The sequence below is a fragment of the Colossoma macropomum genome, unplaced genomic scaffold (genome assembly GCF_904425465.1).
Source record: "Colossoma macropomum unplaced genomic scaffold, Colossoma_macropomum, whole genome shotgun sequence".
In the NCBI taxonomy this organism is placed as follows: domain Eukaryota; kingdom Metazoa; phylum Chordata; class Actinopteri; order Characiformes; family Serrasalmidae; genus Colossoma; species Colossoma macropomum.
In genome coordinates this window covers 31,168,537-31,194,800 of record NW_023494788.1, presented here as the reverse complement: position 1 = coordinate 31,194,800, position 26,264 = coordinate 31,168,537, and the positions used below count along the sequence as shown (strand labels likewise).

The 26,264-nt window shown below is 35.8% G+C and overlaps 1 protein-coding gene across 2 annotated transcripts; it reads left to right on the top strand.

The window, feature by feature from the left end:
- The first annotated feature begins 2 nt into the window (after positions 1-2).
- rell2 (RELT like 2) lies at positions 3-18,311 on the top strand. 2 transcript variants are annotated; one of them, XM_036569178.1, is made up of 7 exons: positions 3-671; positions 7,364-7,547; positions 7,649-7,854; positions 9,871-9,933; positions 11,486-11,549; positions 14,295-14,474; positions 14,671-18,311. In XM_036569178.1, the coding sequence occupies exons 3-7, from the start codon at positions 7,677-7,679 to the stop codon at positions 15,314-15,316; spliced, it is 1,131 nt and encodes a 376-aa protein (XP_036425071.1). In that variant the 5' UTR covers positions 3-671; positions 7,364-7,547; positions 7,649-7,676; the 3' UTR covers positions 15,317-18,311. The 2 variants fall into 2 exon arrangements, with proteins under 2 accessions (XP_036425071.1, XP_036425072.1); XM_036569179.1 differs by lacking the exon at positions 3-671 and adding an exon at positions 5,472-5,633.
- Positions 18,312-26,264: the final 7,953 nt, after the last annotated feature.

The window sequence follows — 26,264 nt, the reverse complement described above, 5'->3', positions numbered from 1 at the left end:
ATACTTGAAAAGCAGGAGTTTCCAAAACTTAAGTTAAAAAAAAATATTAAAAGGTGTAGACAAAATGGGACTCTTAACAACTGTGCAAGGCCTTGTAGACCAGACTAAAACTCTCCATCAGGTAAACAGCACTTAAAGCTTTCATCTTTGAGAATGTGAGAGGTTGGGAGAATATCAGGTTCCACTTTTGCTTCTGAAAAAATCAGCAGGTGTATGCACATTCTTTCACTGTGAGAAAGCTGCTTAAGGCTATGGGTCTGAAAGCATGTGTAGCTGTTAAGAAGGCATTACTGCGAGAATAAAATAAAGCAGAATAATTGCACAAGAACACTGAAGCTGGACATCTGAGACGTGGAGTAAGATTTTATGTGGTAATGAGTCTTAATGTGAGATCTTTGAAAACAACAGAAGATTATGCATGCAAAATGAAAGCTTTTTTTGAACCCTGACTACAACCATCAGTCAAGCATGATGGAGGGTCAGTTTAGGTATGTATAACAACATCTGGAGTCTTTAAAGGCATCATACATGCCAGTCCATCACAGTTCAGACTTCTAACAAGCATAATATATATATTTTTTATTTTCATAGGTGGATGCCATGGGTGTGTGTTGTGTAGTAACCTCTGCAACAGTTCCTGCAGATACCTTCAGAGGACAAACCTAAAAAAAGTAAATGAATATGCACACATGGGTGAAATCTGCAGGATTAGATATATTGGCACTTGAATTGCATAAAAAAAGATTTGGGAGATAAACCAGTGACCTTATAAACCTGTCAAAGGCATGTGTTGTGTATTGCCTGTTCTTATGTCCAGTAAGTTTGGTCTGGTCTTTAGTTAATGCAAAAGAAGTTAGTAAAAAAACTGCATGATCAAGGGTGCTACCAATTATACCATAGTACAAATATAAAAATATTGTATACAAATATCTAGCTTTTATAGGGATTCTGTAGTGTCCCACTGTTGTTGAATTCACTCTAAAATTGCACTTTTACTCAAAAGCTCCATAGGATCCCCAATCATATTGCACACTCTCTCATGAGAGCCCTCTAGTGTCCGATCTATCTGGAAAAGATTAGTACATGGCAGTTGTCTTCACTAATAATTTACTGGCCTGAACCATTGCACACTGTGCTTTTTAGCAAACAATATTTTAAAAAGATTGTGTCCCCTGATGGTTATGGAGCATGTGGTGCTTACTGAAAGAAACAGCTAACACAGTTTTTTGTGTCTTAGCGTCCATACAGTAAAGATATAACGCAATGAAAGGACATTATCAAAATTATACTAACATTGTTTGACTTGTACTAGTAGTTGCAATGGTCTAGTCAAAATCTCTTTAAAAAGTCACATTAAGTGCCAAAAAGGTCAAAATCAACAATTATTTATTAATTTATAAATAATATCATTTAAGATGTCTAAAGATTCTGTTTCTCCTATATAGTTGCGTTTGTTTTATTGTAGATGTATCACTTTAACAAGCATCAAGGGAAACTTGGAGTGTTTAATCATGTTTTTAAAACTCATACATTCTGTTTCTTTAATTCTTGTTGCTCCGAGCCCTCACTCTCTTTCTTTCATTCTATTAAACAGCCTTTTTTTCAGAAGCTTCTTTTTTTCAGCCTTTTTTTCATTCACATCCTTTATGGCTTTCTGTACTTGTCATTTTCTTCTGGTGTTTTTTGGCCTTTTGAGTTACTTATCCTTCTTTTCTGCATCATCTTCCAATCTTTCTTTCTTATTTGGGCTTTGGCTTACTTGCTTCCCACAAACGATATCATCTTTCTAACAGCATGCTCATCATCTGCCTTTCACATTCAAACCTCTTTACTGTCTACTCCATCCCGTGCTTTTCTGCTCTCCAGTGCTTTCCTTCCTGCCCTTGCACTTCTTTTTTCATCAACAGTAAACATTTTAGCTGTTGATAATCATAGATTCAAGCTTTTAAGTTCCTCCATTACCATCTTTTTGGCTTGGTTCATTTCTTCTTTTTAAGTGCTCTCTCTCTTTTAGTCGGTCTGTCATCTTAGTTTCCAACATATTTTTAGTTTAGATCTGTATTCCTGAAACTTCTCCAGTGTCTCCTAGGCTTCATTCCACAATACCTGTAATTCTTTTACGTGCATTGTAATGATAAAGCATCTTCTGATACAAGCAAATATATCTAACTTATCCTTACATATGCTGTGTAATCCTTTTCCATTTTCCTGCACTGAAAACAGCCCATTGGTTCCAATAAATGAGCACACACTCTGCATGCAGTATATATGCTAAGACTTACTAAAGGTATAGAACTGCACAAGAGAGACGTAGTAACCCTTCAACATAGTAGTTTACTCTTGAAAAGGTTATGGGTCAGTTGCACTGGTGATGTATAGTAGTGGAAGTCAGGGTTTCCCAGCACTGTCAGAAAAAAAAAGGTACAGTGCAGGTACATCTTTCATTTATCAAGGTGCAAATAATGCAAATGTACCTTCAAAGGTACAACAATGCTTTTAAGGTCCAACTTTGTACCTCTAATAGGTTTCTTAGAGGAAGAGTACAAAAGCTACAAGCTACACCAATCAGGCATAACATTATGACCACCTCCTTGTTTCTGTGATCATTGTCCATTTCATCAGCTCCACTTACTATATAGGTGCACTTTGTATTTCTACAATTAGTCCATCTGTTTCTCCGCATACTTTGTTAGCCCCCTTTTACCCTGTTCTTCAGTGGTCAGGACCCCTGTGGACCCTCACAGAGCAGGTACTATTTGGGTGATGGATCATTTTAAGCACTGCAGTAACACTGATGTGGTGGTGGTGTGCTAGTGTGTGTTGCGCTGGTACAAGTGGATCAGACACAGAAGTGCTGCTGGAGTTTTTAAACACCTCAGTGTCACTGCTGGACTGAGAATAGTCCACAAACCAAAAATATCCAGCCAACAGTGTCCTGTGGGCAGCGTCCTGTGACCACTGATGAAGGACTAGAGGATGACCAACACAAACTGCAGCAGCAGATGAGCTATCATCTCTGACTTTACATCTACAAGGTGGACTGACAAGGTAGGAGTGTCTAATAGAGTGGACAATTTTTAAAAACTCCAGGAGCACTGCTGTGTCTGATCCACTCGTACCAGCACAACACACACTAACACATCACCACCACATCAGTGTTACTGCAGTGCAGAGAATGAACCACCACCCAAATAGTACCTGCTCTGTGAGGGTCCATGGGGGTCCTGACCACTGAAGAACAGGGTAAAAGGGGGCTAACAAAGTATGTAGAGAAACAGATGGACTGCAGTCTGTAATTGTAGAATGGCAAAGTGCACCTATCTAGTAAGTGGAGCTGATCAAATGGACAATGAGTGTAGAAACAAGGATCATAATGTCATAATGTTATGCCTGATCGGTGTACAACTGTTTAACTGTAGCAACTGCTGTATAATAAGGAATTATTATTAAAAAACAGCAAACCACACCATATTACATATTTAGATCGCCATTCATCGAAACATACAACTCCACTCGCAGAATGCAGTGTTTATATAACATTTACGTTAGATCTTTAACAAATTATTGTAACTTCTAAGCTGTAGGGCATTTGCTGAGTGAGACTCAAGATCTCAAGATGAAAATAACATAACTTTAAACCCAAGCTACATATGTATTAAAAGTGAATTTTTAAATTTGAAATATAAACTGAAGATTTCTAAGTGTACTCTGATAATATTTTGTAAAGTGTATCTCTACTTTCTCTCAAGTACAGGATTTGTGTACTTTGTGTACCACCACTGTTCAATACAGGGCAATGATAAAAGAATGATGTGAATGTTTATATTAGCGGTCTGGTTCAAATGAAAAGTTCTGAATATTTCTATATGTTTGCTTTGTTTTTTAAACTATAGTCAGCCTTTAACGTTGGGCCAATCAAAAATTGTGCCTTGTTGCGGTTGGCACAGCATCAAGTTACTCATACAATAAGCTAAACTATCAAATACCTAAAAAATATTTTCTGACATTAAAAGCGCCTGTATTTAAGCTAAGATGTTCAGCTTTCATTTGCTGCTAGTTTTCATACCATACATTTTCCTATGGTATTGTCCTAATACACCTGATACATACAGCAAAGAATGAAAATTACCAACCCTGCTCACTCCTGTTTTAAACCAGTAGAATGACTTTTATACATTCATAAGACTACCAAACAAAAGTTAGGTGTGTCATTTTCTGGTTTAAATAGTCATTTCGCGACTGAGCGGGCAGACAGTGTAAGCGTTTGCACTTGTTAGGATTGGACGAGCTGGCTGCTTGCGCCTCTGCGTCGGTTCGGTTGTTGCCTCGGCGCGTGCCCGCTAGAAGCTACCTGCAGGTTTTCGGATGATGCGTTGATAAGTCAAGCTTTACGTTGTATCTCTACTTTTCTAGGCTGTTAAACAACGACGTTTCGTGCGCGTTCTACAAGAGTCCGGGACTGGCTATATACACTCTGTGGCCTTTTTTTCACCTACAGATTAGTTCACTCGCGTGTCATTTTCCGTCTTTGGTTTATTTTGGTGAAGCTGATTTTCTCTGTGGATGTTACAGAGATTAAGATATAATTTAAGTAATTATGCCATTATCACCCTCGCAGTCTCATAAAATAACGGAGAGTAGCGTATTCGCATTACTTCGAATGACATTAAGTAGGGATTATTTCGGCTTGGTGTGTATCATGGGAATTGGTGCAGTGTGATGCCGCGCTGAGTGGCACGTGCGTTTTTTAGAGGTGAGTTTAGTAAAAGGTGAAAAGCGTTGTTCCACAAATGACTGGAAGGTGGTAGAGCGAGCATTACTATTTCTAAAGGTATAAATCGTAACCGGCTACAGCAATTCTTTAGAGAACTGGACAGTGTAACCATCTTGGTAATAGCACCGAATCATCCTGAGACATCGCATTAATCTTTAGACTAACCAGTACAGAACCTGCACCCAAAATGAACGTTGTAAGCTGTTTTGTAGTTTCAAGTTGAGGTGCAATAGTTCATCTTCAAATCGCCAGCTCTTAGCGTTTTACAAACACTGGATGAGAGACGTTGCTTTACTCAGTCTGCTATTCTGTGATATTCTGTGTTTACCTGTGTACTTGAACCATGAATTTGGTGCATTACATCCTCCGCTGATTCAGGACTCCACAAGAAGCATGACCTTTGGGTGCAGTAATCGCTGCATCATTCAAAGTATAGAAACCTATCACAAACAATTAAACTAAATGACAATGGAATAAAGCAGTAGATCTGCTTGATTCTATTTTTAATTATTTGTTCATTAATTTAATCAAGTATTATCACTTCATTGACAGAAATGATGTGAAGTAGCCGAAGCTTCATTTCAAATTTCAAAGGGGTTACATATATGACATTCAATGCCAGACTTAGTTTTGTTTTAATAGAATCAAAAAGCTAGAATATCGGTAAAGCCGAAACACTGATGGAAAAGAGTTTTTCAAATAAACAATTACATATTAAGCCATAAGTCACATGATACCATGTTTCCTACAGATGGTGTGATCGAGGAGCACAGCTTTTCGAAAGTGGTTTTCTGCGTTCTGAAATGAACCCAAGGTTCAATTGAAAAATGGCTCTGCACAACATGCTTCCAGATGAAAGGTGGACATCTTTGTGGTGGCAAGGAGACTTTGCATTCTTTGCTGAAACAGTTAGACAACTTACATCTAACAAAAATGCCTACCTGGTGCAAATATATAATTAATTAAATATAAAATATAACAAATATATAACAAATATCATCCCAATGATTTCTCATAACTCTGTAAGCAATAAAAGATAAGCGGAAAACAATATCAACAATGGAATAGTAAAACCTGCATATAGGCTTACTGAAGGGTAAGAATGTGTGTGAGTGGCACTGTTATTAAATAGTGAAACACAGAGATGTTTTGCAGTCTCTAATCATAGCATAAGACGTTTCTATACCATTGCATTAAGAGAATTATCTAGTCTCAGTCTTGGAAGCTAGCCCCTGGACCATCTTACACTAAGTTGGCCACAACTACTGGAATTTTGTCAGTTCCACTCTCATTGGCCATCCACACATTTATGTGTACGCACTTCTGTGCGCTAGTTTTTCATCAGTCTGATAGCAAAAACAGTTTTACAAGCAATTGCCTGTTCCTCACAACTTTCCAATAATGGGCATTTTGGGGTAAGATGTAGTCACTGTCAAGAAAAAGTTCATAGCATGAAATCGTTAGATATTATTTAAAAAAAAGGCTATTTAACAGTTGTTGTAGCATCCATATATTTTTCCTTATGTTGTTTCTTGTCTTCTTTATACATGCCAAAACAGTTTGAATCTAGGAGAATCTCAATATTGTTACTGCTTTTTTTGGAAGGACAGTAATTTTTAGAAGCTTTCAGACTGCATTTATACAGAAGTAGGGCTTGGCAATATGACTATACACACACACACACATATACATACATACATACATACATACATATATATACACATATGTCACAATACAATATATAATGCTTTTGAACATAGGTATATAGTCAGTACTTTTAGAACACTGACGAACCGCATGTTTCATTATAAAGAGAGCAAAATTTGTCCCATTTAATGGGATTTAGTGCAACACAGTAAATCAATTAAAAATAATTGGATTAACAGTTTTGATAGTATTTTTAATGTGTAGCACTGCTCGTTCTTTTCTCTCTGTTCCAACTGATCAGATGTCTGAAAAAATTGTGTATTGTGAAAATTTCTTGATGTATCACAGTATTATATTTTTAGCATATCACCCACCTCTATACATAAGCAGATGTGCTGGACTGATTCATTGCTAAAACCAAATACTGTTTGTTGAGGGCGAAAGTAGAGATACTGCAACTGGAATTGAATAAAATGGTGTTTATGTTCTATGCAGTGAGGACTGATGGTAATATGACTGGTGCACCATACACTGAAATCCTGGACAAAACCTGTATAACTCTGCCAGAAATTCAAGCTGGGGAGACATTTGTCTTTCCAACACTGATCAAAATTCACTGTTGAAAAACTGAATTTTCGCATGTCCAGCATGATGGCAACACATCAAAAGCACAAGTCTGGACAAGCACATGAACAGGCCTAGGTCTGCTTTATTTAAAACTTCCATTCTAATACACAGTTTTAGAAAAAAAAACATGAGCAGCTATACATGCATATAAATATATGTATGTATATGTATATATATATATTGCACAAACCTATTACCTGAATTGGTAAGGTAAGGTTTTCACATTCCAAATGTAATGAACTATTTTCTCTGTTAGACTTGCTCTAGCTTCCAGTATAAACAAGCTAGTAACTTAATTACATGTTTCTCTTGCAGGTCTAATACATCTTTTTAAAAACAGAAGAGGGTGTGGATTCTCCTCTTTAATCATCTGCAGAGTAAGATAAAACTGGGTTAGCAAGAAGTGTACCGCAAGAACTGACAGGGAAATTATCTCTCACAGCCAAGACAGTCCGATGGTGTGACAAGATCTCAGTTCTCCATGAACTCTGCAGGGAGGGTACGTATGTCAGCTAGAAAGGCCCCATCATATGGAATTTGAGAGGTAAAATGTGATCATTTTGGCATTAAGCCATTTGTTTCTCTTTGCCCTCTAAACAGAGACTGTGCGTGACGATATAAGGAGAGGATGACTGACCAGAACACAGGATCTCCATATATAATATTCGTCCTGGTCTTTTGCTTTTTCATCATGGGCCTTTTGGGTTTTATCATTTGCCACATGCTTAAGGAAAAAGGATACCGCTGTCGTAGAGCTGAGTCTGAAAATGAAGACTGTAAAAACACATTTGGGCCAGACAGTGACGGTGAGTGACAGACTAAAAATGTTTTTTGCATTTTGTGTGTCATATATTTTGCTGTTTATTGCTGTGTCTACCTATTTAATTTTTACCATGTTATTGCAATAAGAGAATTTTTTGGAAACTCATAATTAAAAAGTTTGCACTGCTTGTTGAGACAAGACATGTTTGCATCACACTGTATGACACACTGTTATCTGTAAAAGGCTTCAAAATGTAATTAGCTATGCAACAGACTTTTGTCCTTTTTTTTACAGATAATATGATGTCATACAGCAGGAGTGTATGTAAACTTGTTATTAAATTTGTAATAAACAAGTTATTTTTTAGCACTGACATTTAAAAAAAAAAGGAAATTGCTTATAATAAGTATTTATCTGAATTATAAGTGTACTTATTGTCATTTTTTATATTTCGAAAAAAATCTTAATCTGGTCTCTGCCTTGACTCGGACTCAGCTCTAGCAGTCTTGACTACAACACTGTTGCAAGGTCCATCGTGATCTCTGCGATCTCTTTTGTGTCTTCACATGATTATTTCAATATTGTCACATTGTGCAGCCACATACAGTGTCATAAAAAACATGTGCAAGTTTATTTGAGATTATGTATTGAGATTATTGATCACTCTCAACTCTCCTAGCCCACTCTGCCACTCATTCAGAACTAAAAATTTTATCCAGCTTTTATGTGATGGTAACTTTAAAAAGTCACGGATTTACAAATGTTCAAACAGAGGAACAAACGGACGGACAAATGAATGGACAGAAGAAGCAACGTAAACAGACATGCAGACAGACGGATGGACAACCAAATGGATGGATGAAGCGACGTGTGAACAATGTGAACGATGACATGTGAACAATGAAGGATGAATGAACAATGTATATTGATAAACGAATACACATGCACATGCAGCTACAGACAGGAGGTCGAGCTTGCTAGCTTTTGGTTATACTGAGTTAGTTTTAGCTTGCTGAGTTTCAAAAAACTGTCTTGTGTGGGCGGTGCAAGAGACGTGAGCCCTTCAGGAAAAGTTTATGGCAGTGTTAAACCTGGGCTATACCTGAGCAAGGGTCCGCACGGCTAAATGACGTCACACATCCAGACATGCCCCTGTGATGACGTCTGTGAGCGCGAACAGCTAATGAGCTGCTCCGCTCGCCAACCAATCAGCACTCACTAGCGGTAATGTTAGTATCCTGCTGCTCCCGTTTGCTGTAGATAAAAGGAAATATATAGGTAAGTCTTCTTTGCTTATTTAGTGAAATACATCCTTCTACTTTATAAAATTAAAGGAAAGTTGTAAGCAAACTATCAGAAACTATTTTGACTTTTCATTTTTAGCCGTTGCAAACCATTTACTCCCATTCATTGAGGACTTGCTCGCAGGCACCTTCTAGCATTTTGCAGTCATGTTCTTGACGTAACAGGGGGAATAGGAAGTGGCCAGGCTTCTTATAAACCAGCTCTGGCAGCGCTGCCGACGAGGACGCCAAACAGGGACATGGAGACTTTTGAAGAGGGCCACCTAGTGGAGAGGAGAATATTGTTGCACCTCTATACATGCTACAAGTTAGTATGAAACAGGTCTTCGTCGCGAGGTACGCGCACCCCTTTCGTCCTCAAAGGCAATGGATGCTGTATGCAGAAAGTATAATTCAACCTTTGCACAAGATTAGGAGTGGAACATTATTCAAGGGGTGTACTTAGTGCATGTTTACTGTTTGCTTACAAGAACAAGATTAACATAATTAGAAAGAAAATACAGACCTAGGTTCTCTGGATGTTTAAGCTTTTTTTTGTTAACTTCATTATCTTTATAACTCCAGTTGGTATGTACAGCAAATTTTAGCTGTAAGTTTTTGCCAATTCACTATTTTGGGGCAAAATGGCTGTTACAATCCAAGTGATACAAGTAGTGTTTCATTTCATTGTGAAATTAATTAAATTAATACTATTATATTATTCTCTAAATACTGTTCATTGATTTGTTTCTTCCTGTTTGCTTATTTATTTACAGATGAATCCGAAGACAATCAAGACACTGTAGAGAAAATACTTAAATGTATTATTGAAAATGAAGGTAAAGTGCTATGAGCACATTACATACGTCATATTAATTAGACATATAAATTAAATACTTACCTGGTTTATTTAAAAAGTTTACCTGGTAAAAATGTTGAATTAATGGCTATTCGTTAATGTGCCATGAATGCAAAATCAAGTAAACTTGTTCTCACCGAACATATCCAGTGCTGGCATCAAGGACCAAAAAGCTCTGCCTGGAAAGTTTTTTTTGCTATTTTGCATAATACACAAAGCATGCTTTTGCAAACTTGTTGTGGAATTGTTTCCTAATCCTCACAAAATTGGTGTCACAAGAACCTGAAAAGCCTCAAAAAAACAGTTCAAAATAAAATCTTTATTAATGAAATAATATAAAACTTACAGAGCTGTTCCATCAGTTTCATATTAGCATTATTATTCTTTGACCGTGAATTTACATTGGTGGAAAGTTTTTACCCTCATTCTGTGCTAGCCTAACAGGTAGCACATGCACAGGTAGCACATGCACTTTAAAATTCTGTACAATGATAGGCACAGATAATACATATAGATCAAATTTATGTTTTAAGTGGATTGCACATAATTAATATTGTTTTCTTGCAGGCATTTGATTAACAAAAGTAACACAGTTCTTGTAAAGTTTGTAACACCAAGGTGATTATAAGAATTTAAGCTGTAAAGCTTTACACTACTTCATCACAGGAAAAATAATTACCTTACTGCAATGCTTTACTTTGTTTTGTGTTACCTCCAACACTGGCTGCAGCATGCTAGTCAATCCTTCCAGATCAGGGCATAGTTGACTAAAACAACTGAAGCTCATGAATGCTTTGTCGAATTTTTATAGGCTATGTTGAAACTTTTGAATGTATAGGCCTATCAATTTTGGTGTGTTGATAGTTGGTTATGTGTGTTTTATTCAGTTAAGCTGATTTTTTGCATGCTTTTCATCATTTTGGAATTACAGTTTTTTTAATAAAATGCGTAGTATTTTTTCCTTTGCCAATTGTTTGATAATAGCACTAATAGCAACAGATAATAGCACTAATCCTAGGATGTTCTTTGCTAATAAATAATTATGCAAAAATGTTTATTCAAACAACAAAATGATTGACTAGAATGGCTTTCACGTATGAATAAATTTTCAGACTAAAATAGCTTACTCAAAAACAGGTAGTCTGATCACCACAACATTTAGAACTCTTTGAGACATGCAAAATTATACAGCCCACAAAGTGATTTAAAGTCATTGAAATTCCCCAAAACATTATTTTCTGTATCCTGAATATGTCAAGTAATGAATGTCAAGTGATTCAGTTCTTTTAGCTGAACACCTTTACAATTAAAATTTGTGTCACACATTGAATGCTTTTGACTTATTTGTTAAGAAATCTGTTTGCAAATTAACAGTTATTTATTGGTAATTAATTATTAACTGGATTCTTCAGTCTTCAGTTCAATAATAATAATAATAATTATTATTATTATGATTATTATTATTATTATTATATTACTAGAGAGACAAACATTGCAAATTTGATTTTTTCTCCTTTGTATTTTGATTCTAGCCAATCTGGATGCTTTCAGCGAAATGTTGGGAAACCAGAATCCTTCTGAACAGCGTGACCTAAGGTATCATTTTTTGATCATGTTGTATGTATTCTGGTCAGCAGCATGGTTAGAGTTATTGTGATTATAATACTGTAATCTTTCTAAGATGTTAAAGACCCCCTGCACTGAAAAATGTGTTTATAAATTGTTAACTCCTTTGGGTTGGTGTTTGGGGCAAATGTGTTACCATAGTGCAAATTCACATTTGTCCATGGTTTTATCACACCAACAGCAGTTAGGAGTGACTGAGAACAATATACAATGTAGTGCAGCAGTGACTCTGGCATTTCTAAGCTATTGCAGCCTCGCTAAAAGGGAGAGCCAGAAGGTAACAAACACATGAGGGCTCTCTGAGAGGTCAGTGCCTCTCCACTCCACTGTCAACAAACTTGAGTGAACGTGTGAGAGCAGCTGGACGACAGCACCAACACTCCCAGTTCACCATAATACCCTATGTCCATGAACCCCCAGATCTGTATCTTTTATATAACAGGAGAAAAATGAATTACCAAAGCCTTGAGTAAATAAGAAAGTTTTTAGCCTAGACGTAAAAACTGAGACAGCAGGGCATTACAGTAATCCAACCTTGAAATAATGATGGCATGAACTATTTTTTATGCATCCCATTTATTTATTTGGCAAAATTGTGAAGATGAAGGAAAGCTATTCTAGTAATATTGGTCATATGTGCCATTAAGATAAGGGGGTTAAATTAGGTTTGTTTCTAGCAGCTTTTGGACCAAGAAGAACCTCTGTTTTGTCTGATTTGAATAGGTGAAAGTCACTTGACATCCAGTCTTTTATGTCTTTTTTTAAACAGTCATCAATCTTATTAAGTTGAAGTTTATCATCTGGTTTCGTCAATATGTAAAATTGTGTGTCATCAGCAAAACAGTAGAAACTGATGCCATGTTTACTGCTAACGGTACCCAGTGATAACATGAATAATGCAAATAGTAGAGGTCCTAAAACAGAACCTTGTGGAACACCATATTTTACATTTGTATGAACAGAGGATTTGCCGTTTATATTCACAAACTGACAGCGATCAGTCAGGTAAGACTTGAACCAGGAAAGAGCTATTCCAGTTTTCTAGTCTGTCTTGTAGGATAGAGTAGTCTATTGTATTAAATGCCACACTAAGGTCAAGCAGAATCAGCAAAGAAAAGTTTCCTTGAGATCGTTTACAATTTTTACTAGTGTTGTTTTTGCACTAGCCACCTACCCACCCCCCCAATGAAAAAAGTTTTTCATGTATGTGAAAATATCTGAAGGTTCTGTATACGTTGTTTGGTATAAAGCAAAAACATAGAGCTGTATGTCTTTAAAATACATCACAAGTGAAGCCACCTAAATCCTACCATGCTTAACTAAATGCAGGTTTGGACCCAATCCCATTTCTTATTTTTATTTTCTCATTTTAGCTAGCTAGATAACAAGACATCAGCATACTACTAGTGATTTCTTATGCTTGTTATGAAGAAAAGGACCATACTACATTAAAACAACATTAAACTAAGATAATACAATGGTTATCGTAATTTTTTAATTAAGAAATTAATTACATTAATGGGTTTCTTTGATCTCTTGCACAGGCATTTTGCCAGTTTTTCTTTTATTCTCATAACACTCTGCTTAGAATGAGCCTCTGCAAAACCTCCATTTGGCAGACACTTTGCCTTTCCCCTCCATCTCAAGAAAATCGGGACACCTTGTCCCTAGGCATGAACACTAAGAAGCTAAGTGGTAGGGTCAAGGGATTGGAATGGGATTGGGTCTTAGTCAACAAGTGCTAAAAGGACAAACTGTCAGTCTGAGTGCTAAAATGACAAACTGCAGTGACTAGAATGACTTTCCCCTTCCTTATGTAAGTGGATTATCTATATCTAATCTCCTCAGAAATATCTCCTGAAAAATAATAAATGACTAAATAAGGAAGAACTTTTTTGACTTTTGCACAGTACTGTACATATACCGGACAACTCAAGGGTTCAGTTCAGTTGAAGGTTATTTGAGACGAGAACAGTCTAAGAGCCTGGTTAAGGGTCTGAAAAGTATATAAGTTTAGTGGCTTTAGCTGTAGAAGTGAAGAAGTTGCAGCAGTTTAAATGTTTGCATTAAGCTATGCTACTGCATTGTTAAACTGTAAATTGACAGATTAAGTGTCTAAAAGAATATAACTTTTAATTTTTAGTTTAAAGGTTTAAATCACCTTTTAGCTGCAGTTCAGAATGTTTCACTATTGAATGTATTCAAATTTGAACTCCTGCTACACAAAGATCTGTCTAAAGCACAACTTATGGCTATAAGATGAATGCTGTGTAAAGTCTGTTGGTTCTAGCTTGATTGTAATGCAGAAAATGCATTGCAAACTAAAATTTGAAGTTTTTGTGTGTTGAGTGTAGTTGGGCTTCTGACTGTGATATGTTTTGAGATTTTTTGATCATTGAAGTATACAGAGTATCATTTTGGCTTGAATACTAATTTTGTTTTGTCACGCCAACTTATGTATTGATGTCTGAGACTTGGTCACTGTGTAAACAGATTGTCCCTGCCTGTTCTTGTATAGTTCCTGAACATAAGCATTCCAGGGAATATTAGGAATTCAAACTGAATAGGTATTTTAAAATCCAGAATAAAAACATATTTGATTAGGTTAGCATATTCTTAGTCTCTTTTTTCCTATTGTTTGTTTAGGAATGGAACATTAAAAGAAACTAAATGAAGGTCTTTTTTTTTTATTTTTTTTTTTATTTTTTTTTTAAGATCACTACGCAAGGAGAGCTTGCAGGGCATTCCCCTACATCATCATACAATCCACTTGGGAAGTATTCAGAACTTTTGCCATCACTGTGGGCAAGGTCATCCCAAGAAAACTCAACGCAGAAACCACATGGTCAGAAGCAAGGGCAGACCTGGAGAGCAGACTGTATTCTCTGTAGGCAGGTGAGACACAAAACCCAAAATTGAATGTGCATAGTCCTTATGAATACGATAGTCCTGTTGTCTGGAAGAAAACATCATTGTAATTGTTAGCATTGTCACTTTTGTGCATTTTTGTAGATGAAATGTAGGTATTTGACCCTATCTCCCTCCTCTCAAAATGTAAAAAATATCCTACCTTTTTGTAATAAAATCACAGGTTCCGCGTCACCCACATGGAGAAGAAGAACAGTCTTCAAGACCCAACTAATCTGCCTATAAATGAATCAAGAGATCATCCGGATCATACAGCACCCCTAAATTCTGAGACAAGAATGAAAGATACCCCTAAAACAATTCAAGAGAGTTACAATATCCGTAATATGTTCAAAGGAATTGAAGCAACTAATGCCATTGTACCAAATGCATCCAAGAGGAAGAAAAGTGTCACTCTCCTAGGCTTGCGTAAGGACAGTGATACAGTGAGTTCAAAAGAGAATCAGAGAACAGCTGAGAGAGACACCCTGCATGAGACCTCTGATCAGTTCCCTACTCCTTCAAAGCAATGTTTAGGCTCAGATCAGGTTCCTGATACTAATACAGAGGGCATTTCACACAAAAAGTTTTTTAATACAAATTCTCTGAAGACCTTAGAGGAGAAAATTAATATGCCACCAGAGAGTAAACAGGCTAATAAAACATCTTCAACCAAGTCAGAGATAGAAGAAATGAAGATTGTTAAGGCCAGACCAGATAGTCTGCGAGAATTTTCCATGGTACACGTGGAGGAAACCTCAAGTACAACTGCAGTCTCCGCTGAAGAACAAAGAGTTACCATGGTACACGTGAAGTCTCTAGGGCAATAGAGGTACAATAACAAGTCATGTGTGCTCATGTGAAGTTTGATACTGGTGTCATTTGAGACTAAAACCACTCTGACAAAAATATGTAGTCAGCAATACAAATTAACTTTAGTAGTAATATAGAATCACATATCACAGTTACTGGAATGATTGTATGGATAAAATGGATATCAACTTATAAACACTGAGCAGATAGTGTTTCATCACAGTGTATTCACATATTTTATGCTGCAGTCAACACAGTAAAACATTACTCCTTATGCACACTACTACTACTACTACTACTAGAAATAGTAGTGGTTAATTCTAACTAGAATTACCTGCCTGATGCCCCATATAGTACACTAATAAGCATATGCAATACACAAATCAATAGTCATTAATTACAAAGACCAGATTAACTTCATGTATTTTTCACGGTTCAGGAAGCTAATCTGACTGGAAATTAGTTCTGCATAATGCTGCGTTTGACTGTTGGACTTCAAAATAGGTACAAATTAAAGTAAATTCCTCCTCAACTGGCAATTCCCACTTGGAAGTTTGGAATGGTGTTCTGAATTCTCATTATTTTTATGATTGGCTAAAGCTGTAACAACGTCCTTAAAGATGTGTTGAGAAGGTAAATATCATGCATGTTAGTCACTCATATAAATTACATTAGCCTGCAAGTTTGTTGCTCGTGCTTCCATGAGGTATCTATGCTTTTCCCACTTTGTCACTCAGAAATGCTGTTTTGAGCTCTGACTTCTGAGTCAAACACAGTATAACATTCAAAGTTTTTTGTTTTTTTTTCAAAAAAGTGCTTAACTTTGGAAAATTATGCTTTTTGTAGTTGATCAGTGGACTAGGTAGAATGTTGTCTTTTAGCAAACATTTTTTAATTGAAAATATAGTTTTAAAATATAGTTTTAATATTTGTTTTAAATAAAATACAGTATTCCTGAAAATATCTATCACATATATAATCACTCTAACCTAGCTCTGTATTTTAAAGATATTTTAAAAATTGCTTCCTATAGGTCACTCCTAACAGACTACATAAAAACAGCAGGCATTATTAAGCATGTTACACGTTTTTTGTGCCATACAGATGACTATGGTTCAGCTCTCAAAAGGTTTGTACAACAAATTCACGACGTGTGACTTAAGCATCTTTATTTATTGCAGTACATGCAGCAATACAATTCCTCTGTCACATTTAAATTGATTTCTCTACCAAAAAACTCATTCTACTCACTTATAAGATCACCATCAACTTTGTTGTACTAAATACTAATGAATAATTTATTGTAACTCATTTACCTTTATTTACATCATTTTTATTTACATTTTTACATCTTATATTTTCATCTTAAAATACTAACAATACTAAACAGGAGTTAACAGGAATAATATCATGTATTTTCTGATGCATATTCAGTATATCAGTTTCTTGCTCTTAATAGAGGCTGATTTTGTTCCATTGTCACTGAAATAAATCTGCATTTTGCAATACATATTATAGAATAATACTTACATAAATTAAATTTTGCAAACAGTGTATAAAGGCAGAGCAGTTAGGTGCTTTATGACAAAATTCTGTTGCATTAAATACACAGGAAAATATTTAGTGCCAATTTGATAAACATCATAACTGTAAGTCACAAGACACGAAAACAAGAGCAGCCAGTCAGACTCCTGCTGTGCGTGACATGCGAGACACAAACTCGATAGTTAGCTCAAACTCCTCAGTGAGTGAATAGTTAATAAATATTAGATAAATATTGGAACAGTCAATAGTAGTGCTACACAGTTCTCAATCCTTTCTGAGCCATGACCCTCTAAAAATGCAGTTTGTGGTTTGAAAAAATGAAAAAGCAACTATCTGTGTTTGGCTGTGTTTTAATTTGAGTTATTGTAAATATTTTAAAAATCTGACAGCTGATGGCTGTGTCTGCTTTATTTGCTTTATTTTATGAGAAATTACAACAGCCAGAAAAACCTTCTCATATGAGGTAACTGAATGGTATGAGTAGCAGACCTTTTTTGATAAACTAACACTCCATTTTTAGGTGTTTTGTAGCATAGAAAGTAATGTTGATATAAGAACAAGTTAGGAAAAGCTACTCTGAAAAATGACATCAAAACGATAGATGGACATGTCACACAACACCCTCTTATTTTGCACCAGTGCAAAAAAAAGGCAAAAAGGACTAAACATCATCATCATGGAGTGGCAGGTGTAAATTAGGAGAGAAAAGAAGAATGAAAATGTTGAAAAAACAGAAATGTTTTCAGGTTCCAACCTTGATAGAGGATGGGGTGGAGTCATGGAGAGATAAAAAAAAAACTGAATTAAAAATCAGTGAAAAATGGTTTGCTGACTCTTAATTGTATCTGTTTAAATGCTTGTTTATTTCTGACATTAACTAAAGAAATATTTTGGCTCCATACTTCTACTTATAATTGCGTAATATTTTTGGTGCAGTACCCATACTTTCACTTAAGCATTATTTCTCAATACTTTTCCGACCCCTGGTCATATGAATGATTTTGTGTCAATAAAGCTACAATATGTAAATCTTTTAGGTTTTATAAAGCATTATTTTCTTGTTATTATGCTTATTTCCATAACAGCCAAATCACCACAATTGTGCAGAATCATGCAGGATCACAAATCATGATGTTTAGCTGATTTAATTGAATCATATATATATATCATACTTTCTAGTTCTACAATTACAGAGAGTCATCAATGTCTTTATCTGCATACTTTTTTCACCCTGTTCTTCGTTGGTCAGCAAAGGAGATGTACTTATGATGTGTACTTGCATGCACAGCTCCCAGTAAAGGTTTCAGTGCTCTTTGGAAAGAGTTCTCAATGCAAATAGACCTATATGATAATTACACTCACAGTGAGCATCATGTGGATGTTTTTTTATTAGTATTTTTAATGATTATACACACATGTAAAAACATACATATGGCCAATGTCAGAATAAATTTTTCATTCTTCGTTTTTGCTGTTTATTATTTATTAACTTATTACAACTTACTTATTATTATGTATTTTTACATAATAAAAAAAAAACTAGTTTCCATTTACATTGCGTTGAAATTTCAAGAGGAAAAGACAATACAAATGGTCAAAAATTCCTTAGAATAAATTCCTTAGTTTTTACATTAACTGTTCAAACAGTGATGTTACATATATATTTGCATTACATTATGTATAACCACTAATGAAGTACTGCTATTAAAAAAATGATTGAACTATTTATTTAGCATTAAACATATTTTTAAATACAAAATCAACATGTCAAGATATCTTAGATCTAAGGTATCGGAGAAAGTTAGTTCTGCAATATATATAGTGCATTGTTAATTAACACGTCATATTGCACAACAATGGAATTTATGCATTCATCAAAATATGTACTTCCATGAACTTTACGTAAACTGAAGCACTTTGACAAATTTCTGTTTGGTAAGTGCTCATCACCTCTGACCACAATTGTACACATCCTACAAACTGCTGTAGTACCAAATTGTATGACCGAAAACTGATGATGGGCATCCCACTACTTAGTCATCACATAGAAATCCCACTGAGAACATGTTTCTACTATGCACACAAGGGGTTTTCCCTGTCTTTCTAAGGGAAAAAAACATGATTCCCCACAACAGATAAGGAAGCTATTACCATTACTAGCATGTGGTTAAACTCGCACAAAATCAAGTAAGCAGTTTGTATAATTATGTGACATAGAATTCACACATGCTAAGGTTTTAATAGTAATAGTTTTCTCTGATACATTAGTTTTCAGCTTTGGTGAGGTTTTCGGTGAGCCTGGGTAAGAAGTATATTGTAAATGTCAAAATATCTGTAGAATAAATACATAATAAACATTTTGCTGATTTTTAGAGTTGGTCCCTACTTGTACATAGAAGCCAAACTCTAACAACCAAGTAACCCAGAGAGACATGTTTATTGTTGTAATTGTTTTATTTTCATTATTACAGTAAATAACAGAAGCAAATCTAATGCATTCAATGGTAATGAATTAAAAAAAGATGCTCTAAACTATGAAGAGTCTAATAGTAAATCTGTTTGCAAAAACAAAACAGAAATATGTCCAACAAGTAAAAAAAAGGTCATATTAAGCACCCTCCAAGATGACAGGGCAGAGAGCAGGACAACACAGCAACAAATGAATCTCTCTATATCACAAGTAATTTACACTATTTGCTGCATGACATTGATTTGTTGTTATGGTGCATACAGAGAATGCCTGTTCTGCCTCAGAAGATCATTCCAGAAACTCACTCCTTAGGCTCTCCACACTGTCAGAGAAGTTCAGGAGGTTCTCCAGTTCATCTCCATCTGTATCTGCCTCCTCCTCTGCCTCCCTGGACATTTGTGGCTCCCCCTCACCTTTACTACCTAACTCCATGTAGCCTTTGGAAAGAAGATTAGCTCCCACACTCCGTAGCATGCTGTCCGTCTTCACCTTGGTGCCCGAGCCCAAGGTACGCTCCCCCCAGATGGGACTTTGTGTGGCACTGCTTTCGGCTCCTTGATGTGCTTCTTCAACACTTAGGACTCTTGCACTGGGAGCCAGAGAAACTGTAGTCTTGCTGATGCACAGCCCCATTAAGATCTACTTTTCTGTCTTCTCCCTGTGTACTCTGTTAACACTTTTTTCTCACACTTTTCTTTGATATCCTGAGCTCTTTCTTCAACTTTGAAAAAGTAATAGCATTGAGCTCTTTAGTGAATCCCCAGAAGGGAAGTATTCTTTTTCCTCTGAAAGAGAGTAAAGCTAGTGATTCTCCCTCTCCACAGTACAGCTGGTTTTAACACAGTGCTTTCTCATGCTGCTTAAATGGGAACCTGAAAACTCTTGACCTCAAGGAGTACTCTCTCAACAGCTTGGCTTAGTGGACTGTTTGTGGCATATTTAAACAGGTGTCCACTCTACAGTGTCATGGAACTACAGCACAAACACAAATCAGGATTTAATTCAAACAATTCTGCTTTGTGAATCACGAAAGAGTGCTTAGAATGCTACATAAATTTTAAGGTGTTTCTTTTTATATATACTATCAAAAGTCGAAGCTGAAATGAAGACTGAGGTTCAGGACAAAACCCATTGTCTGTGTAACCTAAAATATGAAAATACATTCAGAAAATGCCCATGGGAGACGTGGAAAAACAGCATCATAATGATGCAGTTGAATTTACTGGGTGATTCAAGGTAGTAGGAGATTAAAAAGATAAGTGGTTGACACATTTGCGAATAGGACTGTAAAACCTTTCCTTACCCCTTGGGTAAAACTGATATTCTGTGGGTATGATAAATATCTATAGCACCAAGCAAAGCAAAAGGAGTTCCCCTCTTCCATGGAATTTCTATTCAGGAGTCTTAAAAGCTGCATCGCTCAACTCGTAAAACACAGAGAGGATAGGATTCAAACCCCTAGAAAGAACAATGAATGCTGTTTTAGGCTTCATTTTGTTGGTGTCACTGATCGCAGAATGTCACTCTGCTCCAACCCCTCAAACAGAGTTTGACATAGAATTTAAAGAAATAGGCGAAAGATTAACAATATTAGAGGAATCAAAAAAGGTAAGTTGCTATAATACAACTGTTCTATCCTAGCCAGAAATACACAAAAAATGTTTAATGAATGATATTTTAAGAAGTATTGAACACATCTGTATTTGTTTCATAGACGTGTCCAAATGACTGCCAAGAGACAAATGTAAGTACTCTCAATGCATCGATTCCTTTTTTAAAAATAAAAATTTTAAAATTACATTCAGTTGAAATGTGAGTGAACATAATGAAAAAGTTTTGTAGCTGTAAACTGGTGTTTGTTAAATCAGAACTGATAAAACTGTTGAGCAGTCATTGCATTGACAGTCTCTTCCGAGCTGTTATCTGATGGTTAGATTGTATCATTCATATGCACTGCAGTGACTTCCTTTCTACCATAGACTTCTACAGAAGAATGCACATAGTTCTTAATAGAGGAAATACTTGTACAATTTGTTTTTAGAAACAGTGTTTTAGTCAGTTCTATTTTTGAACCTGTAGCTCCTACAAATAGACCTCAGATAATGTGAGGAGATTCAGAATTCAACCTTTTTGAGAGTTTCTTGAATAGACCAAAAGTTTACAGAGATTACTTTTCTTTACTAAAGGAGACTGAATGCAAGTGTGTGTACCTACCCAACAAAACTGTAAGTAACCCTTTTCTAAACAAATGTTAGACAAATGGCAATGTGTACTGGGTTCATTTATATATGTCCTGATTATGTGCAACCAATGTTTCCTCTTTTTTTTCTAGGACTGCACTAATTATCAATATATTGAAGAAGGACTGAAAAATTTAAACTTACTCTGTATTTCGTCCAACGTAGAGACACATAGAACATGCCAAGTGCTTGACAGGTTGAAGGTAATAACGCATATTGATTAAACATCAGAATCACATAAAACACATTTTTGTTTAATAACAATTATGGATATCCAGTAATGGAACTAGAAGATGTGTTGTAGAGCTCTATATCAATTTATTTATTTATCATGGGGCACGTTAATGTTCTTTTAATTGCTGATGCATAGCTTTTAAAAATGTTGTACATACAATTTTAATTGTTGGTTTAGAAAAATGCTTTTGGAGTGATTGTTTTAGACAAGACATGATGATGTTTTAATTATTGTGCTAACCTATACAAATCTACCCAAAACATCATATCTTTTTTTTTGGCTAATTATCTTTGTTTTTCCACAGGATATTGTGAAGAATGAGACAACTATGTGTGTTACGCTAATGGCCCCGAAAGAGTTTTTGCGCCGCATTAAAACGGAGCACCAAAAATATAAAAGTAGCTAATTCGGGTAGAACGGTTACAATTCATACTATTTATTTGTTGTATTTTATATTATATATTATTTATTTTAGTCTTTTGTGACCAGGTGTCCATGAGCACTAGTTGTGGATTACTGGAACATTTAACTTTTTGTTGGTGGTGGTGTTGTAGTTCTATAGTATATGTTTCAGTACTTTTTCATGTTAAAAGCAGAATACAATGAATCTAAAGGAAATTTAATAAATACACAGAAAATAATGTTTTTGCAAAATTTTGGTCATTGTACTGCAGTCATCTTTAGTTGTGTAATGCTTATAACCACTCACTTCTACATTTCCCACATGAGGGGGTATGTTTTTTTATTATTTTGTCAACATTGTGTTGGCAACAAATAAAACAATTGAACGGATTTACATTAGGCTCAGTGATTTTGGCTGCTATTGCACCTTCACTGTTATTGTACCAGCTTGCTTTTTATGTTGATTGCTGTCAATACAGGCCATTTGACCATTTAGCTTTGTTCCACTGCGACTGCATTCTTTGAACTACTCCACTAAAAGTTTTGGAACAATACACACACACACACACACACACACACGCACACACACACACACACACACACACACACACACACACATCATCTAAACGACTTATCCTTCTGGGTAAAATAGGGAACAATAGATAAATAAAAACTGTCACTCTTATTTACTATAAACAATCAATAAAAAAGGATAAAAAATAACATTAATAGTTGTTTTAAAGAGTGGAGGAGGAGCAATTGAGACAAAAAGAGACATCTTTTATTCTTCCAAACCTTACAAGGGGGCGAAGGATACATAAGAAGTGTTCGGAGACCAGCAGGTAGAGCAGACAAAAAAGTACAGGTGCCACCTTTTCCAGGCCCAATTCAGTTGGACTGAGGGCCTGAGAAGCGAAAGCAGGCTTCTCAAAACCATTCTGCATTTGTGAAAGCACAGCCCCTAATGCCTTAGAGAATACATCGCAGGTGACACGGGTGAGGCTAGGGCTATAGCCAAGACCACATTTGACGAGTCCAAGACTAGTCGAGACAGTGTGAAGACCACCCAAGTCTGAATTCTCTCAATTAATGAAACGAATCGTCACTCTAAATGAACCAATGCCCGTATTATGAAATATTATAAAATGCGATTACAATTAACAGCCATCTGTTGTTGTCTTGATGGCTTAATATAGTCAGTTAATTTGCTTGGCTATTTTAAGTAGTCATTATTGATCAGTTATGGCATTAAAATTATATAAAGATATATTCTGATTGCTACCAGAAATGAAAGGAAAGCTAACACCTTTAAATTAGCTAAATCAAATGTTCCAATCCATAATGCTACCCCTCTTACATCAACAATTTTTCCTGTCTTTTTATCTGCTCATCTGCCCTTCGTTTTTGACAGTATAATACAGTACAAGAGAGCTTGTACACGAAACTTGTGAAATAATTCTCCTCTACGCAACACTTTACTGCCAGGTTCAACATCTTCCAATCAGATTTTGGAAACATACTTTTTTTAAAACTGTAAACCAGTCTTCCTTTCTAACATAACTAACCAATTTATCACTGATTAGTGCTATTAAACTAAAGACACTGTAAGCTAGCTGACTAGGTTCAAATGTGTGCCTTTGAGTACATTTAGCAACAGACAGTTAGCAAAACAGCAGACGAGGCTGTTCACTGAAAACTCTTTTCCCCGGAACAGACATACTCTACAAACAAATGTTTGAGTTAGCTTCCTGAGTTATGACAGCTGTAGGTTATTTGGCCACACAAACTCATCTAGGCACCTCTGTAACAGAATACTTTAACAGCATAAAAATAACAGCACATAACCTGGGGTACTTGTGAAGCTATAACAAATTGAAACATGTTCACTAAGTTAAAACATCATAAAAATAGCAGGGCCATTTAAACATTTAAACAACATATCAGCCCTGTTAACCTGTTAAGAATGTCACTTTGTCAGGTCATTACTATGTTTCCTTTCAAATCACTAGTTGTACAACGCTGTGCAAACCCCACCTCCATGCCACTGACCCTCTTGATGATACTGCTGCATGCACAGACTCTATTTAAAGAAACTATTTAGAAATTCTTTAATCATACCCATTGCTTCTCCTGCTTTTCCACTTTTCCGTATCTTATACTAATTTTCAAACCTTATTCTCTTGGTTCCTCTCAAGGTTTTCTTCCTCTTGCTAATGGGCACTTTTTCCTTGCCAGTGTCACCATTGGCTTACTCATTGGGGGCTTGGATGCAGATTTTTCTGTAAAGCTGCTTTGTGATAACACCTGTTGTAAAAAGTGCTATATAAATAAACTTTGGCTTGACTTGACTCACTAGACCCATTTGCTTTAAGGGTTATAAATGTCAACACAGCTACATGACCAAGATGTGCTCTGCACCATGCAAATCATTTGATTCTGTTGATGTTTTGCTGGGTAGTTTCAGCTTAAAAATTGTCAGTGCTATAGCTTAGATTGCACCACATAGTTCATGACCATGTCATGCCAACAGAAAGTGCTATGGGGGAATGCTACTGCAGTTCAACCCCAAAAGAGAAAATATAGTAAGGCTGTATGCAGATGGTGTAAAACCAAGCTTCTGATCCTCAAAGAAATCTTCAAAGATAAGCTGTGTGATTGCAACACAATAGTGTGCATAGTTAGACAATCCTTCTTCTCCAGCATTATCAACAATAATATTAACAACAGCAATATGCTTTTCACCCTGATTGACAAACTGTCATCTACATATATGGCCCTTGAACTAGTATCAGTTAAGAGATGTAGTGCACACCTTTGAACACTGAAATCCATAATATCAGGCAAGCCATTAATACATCTATATCCACCAAGGATCCCATGTTCCCTCCATGACCACTTAAAGATATCATGGTTAAATTGTCCCAGTTTAGTGCTATTAATAATGAAATTCTAATCGATACAGTGAGTCATCTTAAATCATCCACCTGTAGGCTTGACACATTAACAACCAACTTTTTAAAGAACAAGAGTTTCACTCAATAGCAGTGGACATACTTCAAATAGTCAATGCCTCACTTGTGTCGGGTGTTTTTCCTAACACTTTAAAAACTGCAGTTGTGAAGCCTCTCTTAAAAAAGAAAAACCTAGGAGCAACTCTGTTGAGTAATTAGTGACTGATTTCAAATCTACCTTTAATTAGAAAAATCACTTTAAGCACATCACTAACTGGATGGGACAAAACTTTCTGCAGTTGAATAAAGATACAACAGAGATTATTTTATTTGGGAATAGCAATAAAAGGCACATACTAGACGTCTATCTGGATTTGCGAGCCCTAAAATCTAAGAAACTGGCATGTAACCTTGGTGTACTAGTGGATCTCAGTTTTAGCAGCCATGTCAAAGCAGTTACTAAATCAGCATTTATCACCTTAAGAACATCAACAAGATTTGAGATTTTCTGACTAAAGCAGACATGTAAATAACAGAATAGAGTTTAATAAGGTACTACTGCTGATCTATAAATCACTTAATGGTGTATGACCAGTGTATTTATCTGATATGCTGCAGCAATATGATGAGGTAAGCAGAAATCTCAGATCATTAGGAACTAGTTGGTTAGTCCTGTTGAAGGTAAAGCCTAAACATGAAGAGGCAGCATTTAGCTACTTTGCTACTCTTAAATGGAACAGTTGACAGAGAGCATTGGAAGAGCCCCGACACCAGACACTTTTACATCTGGGCTGAAAACATTCCTATTTGAGCTGGCTTTCAGATCAGTTTAAAACACTGTTAGCTCTACTGCACTTTTGTCTTGTCTTGGGACGGTATTATTCTAATTAAATTTTTATTTCAATTTTTAATTTTAATGACTCTTTTCTTTTAAAATCTATTGTTTTAATCTTGTTTTTAATTTCTATTCTCCTTTACTTTGTTACCTTTTAAATTATAAATTGAGTTATCTTTGTTTTTCATCATTTGTAAAGCAATTTGAATGACTGCAGTGTATGAAAGGTGCAACATAAATAAACTTGCCTTGCCTTGCCTTGCTGCTGGGGTGGAGAGGAACCTGTA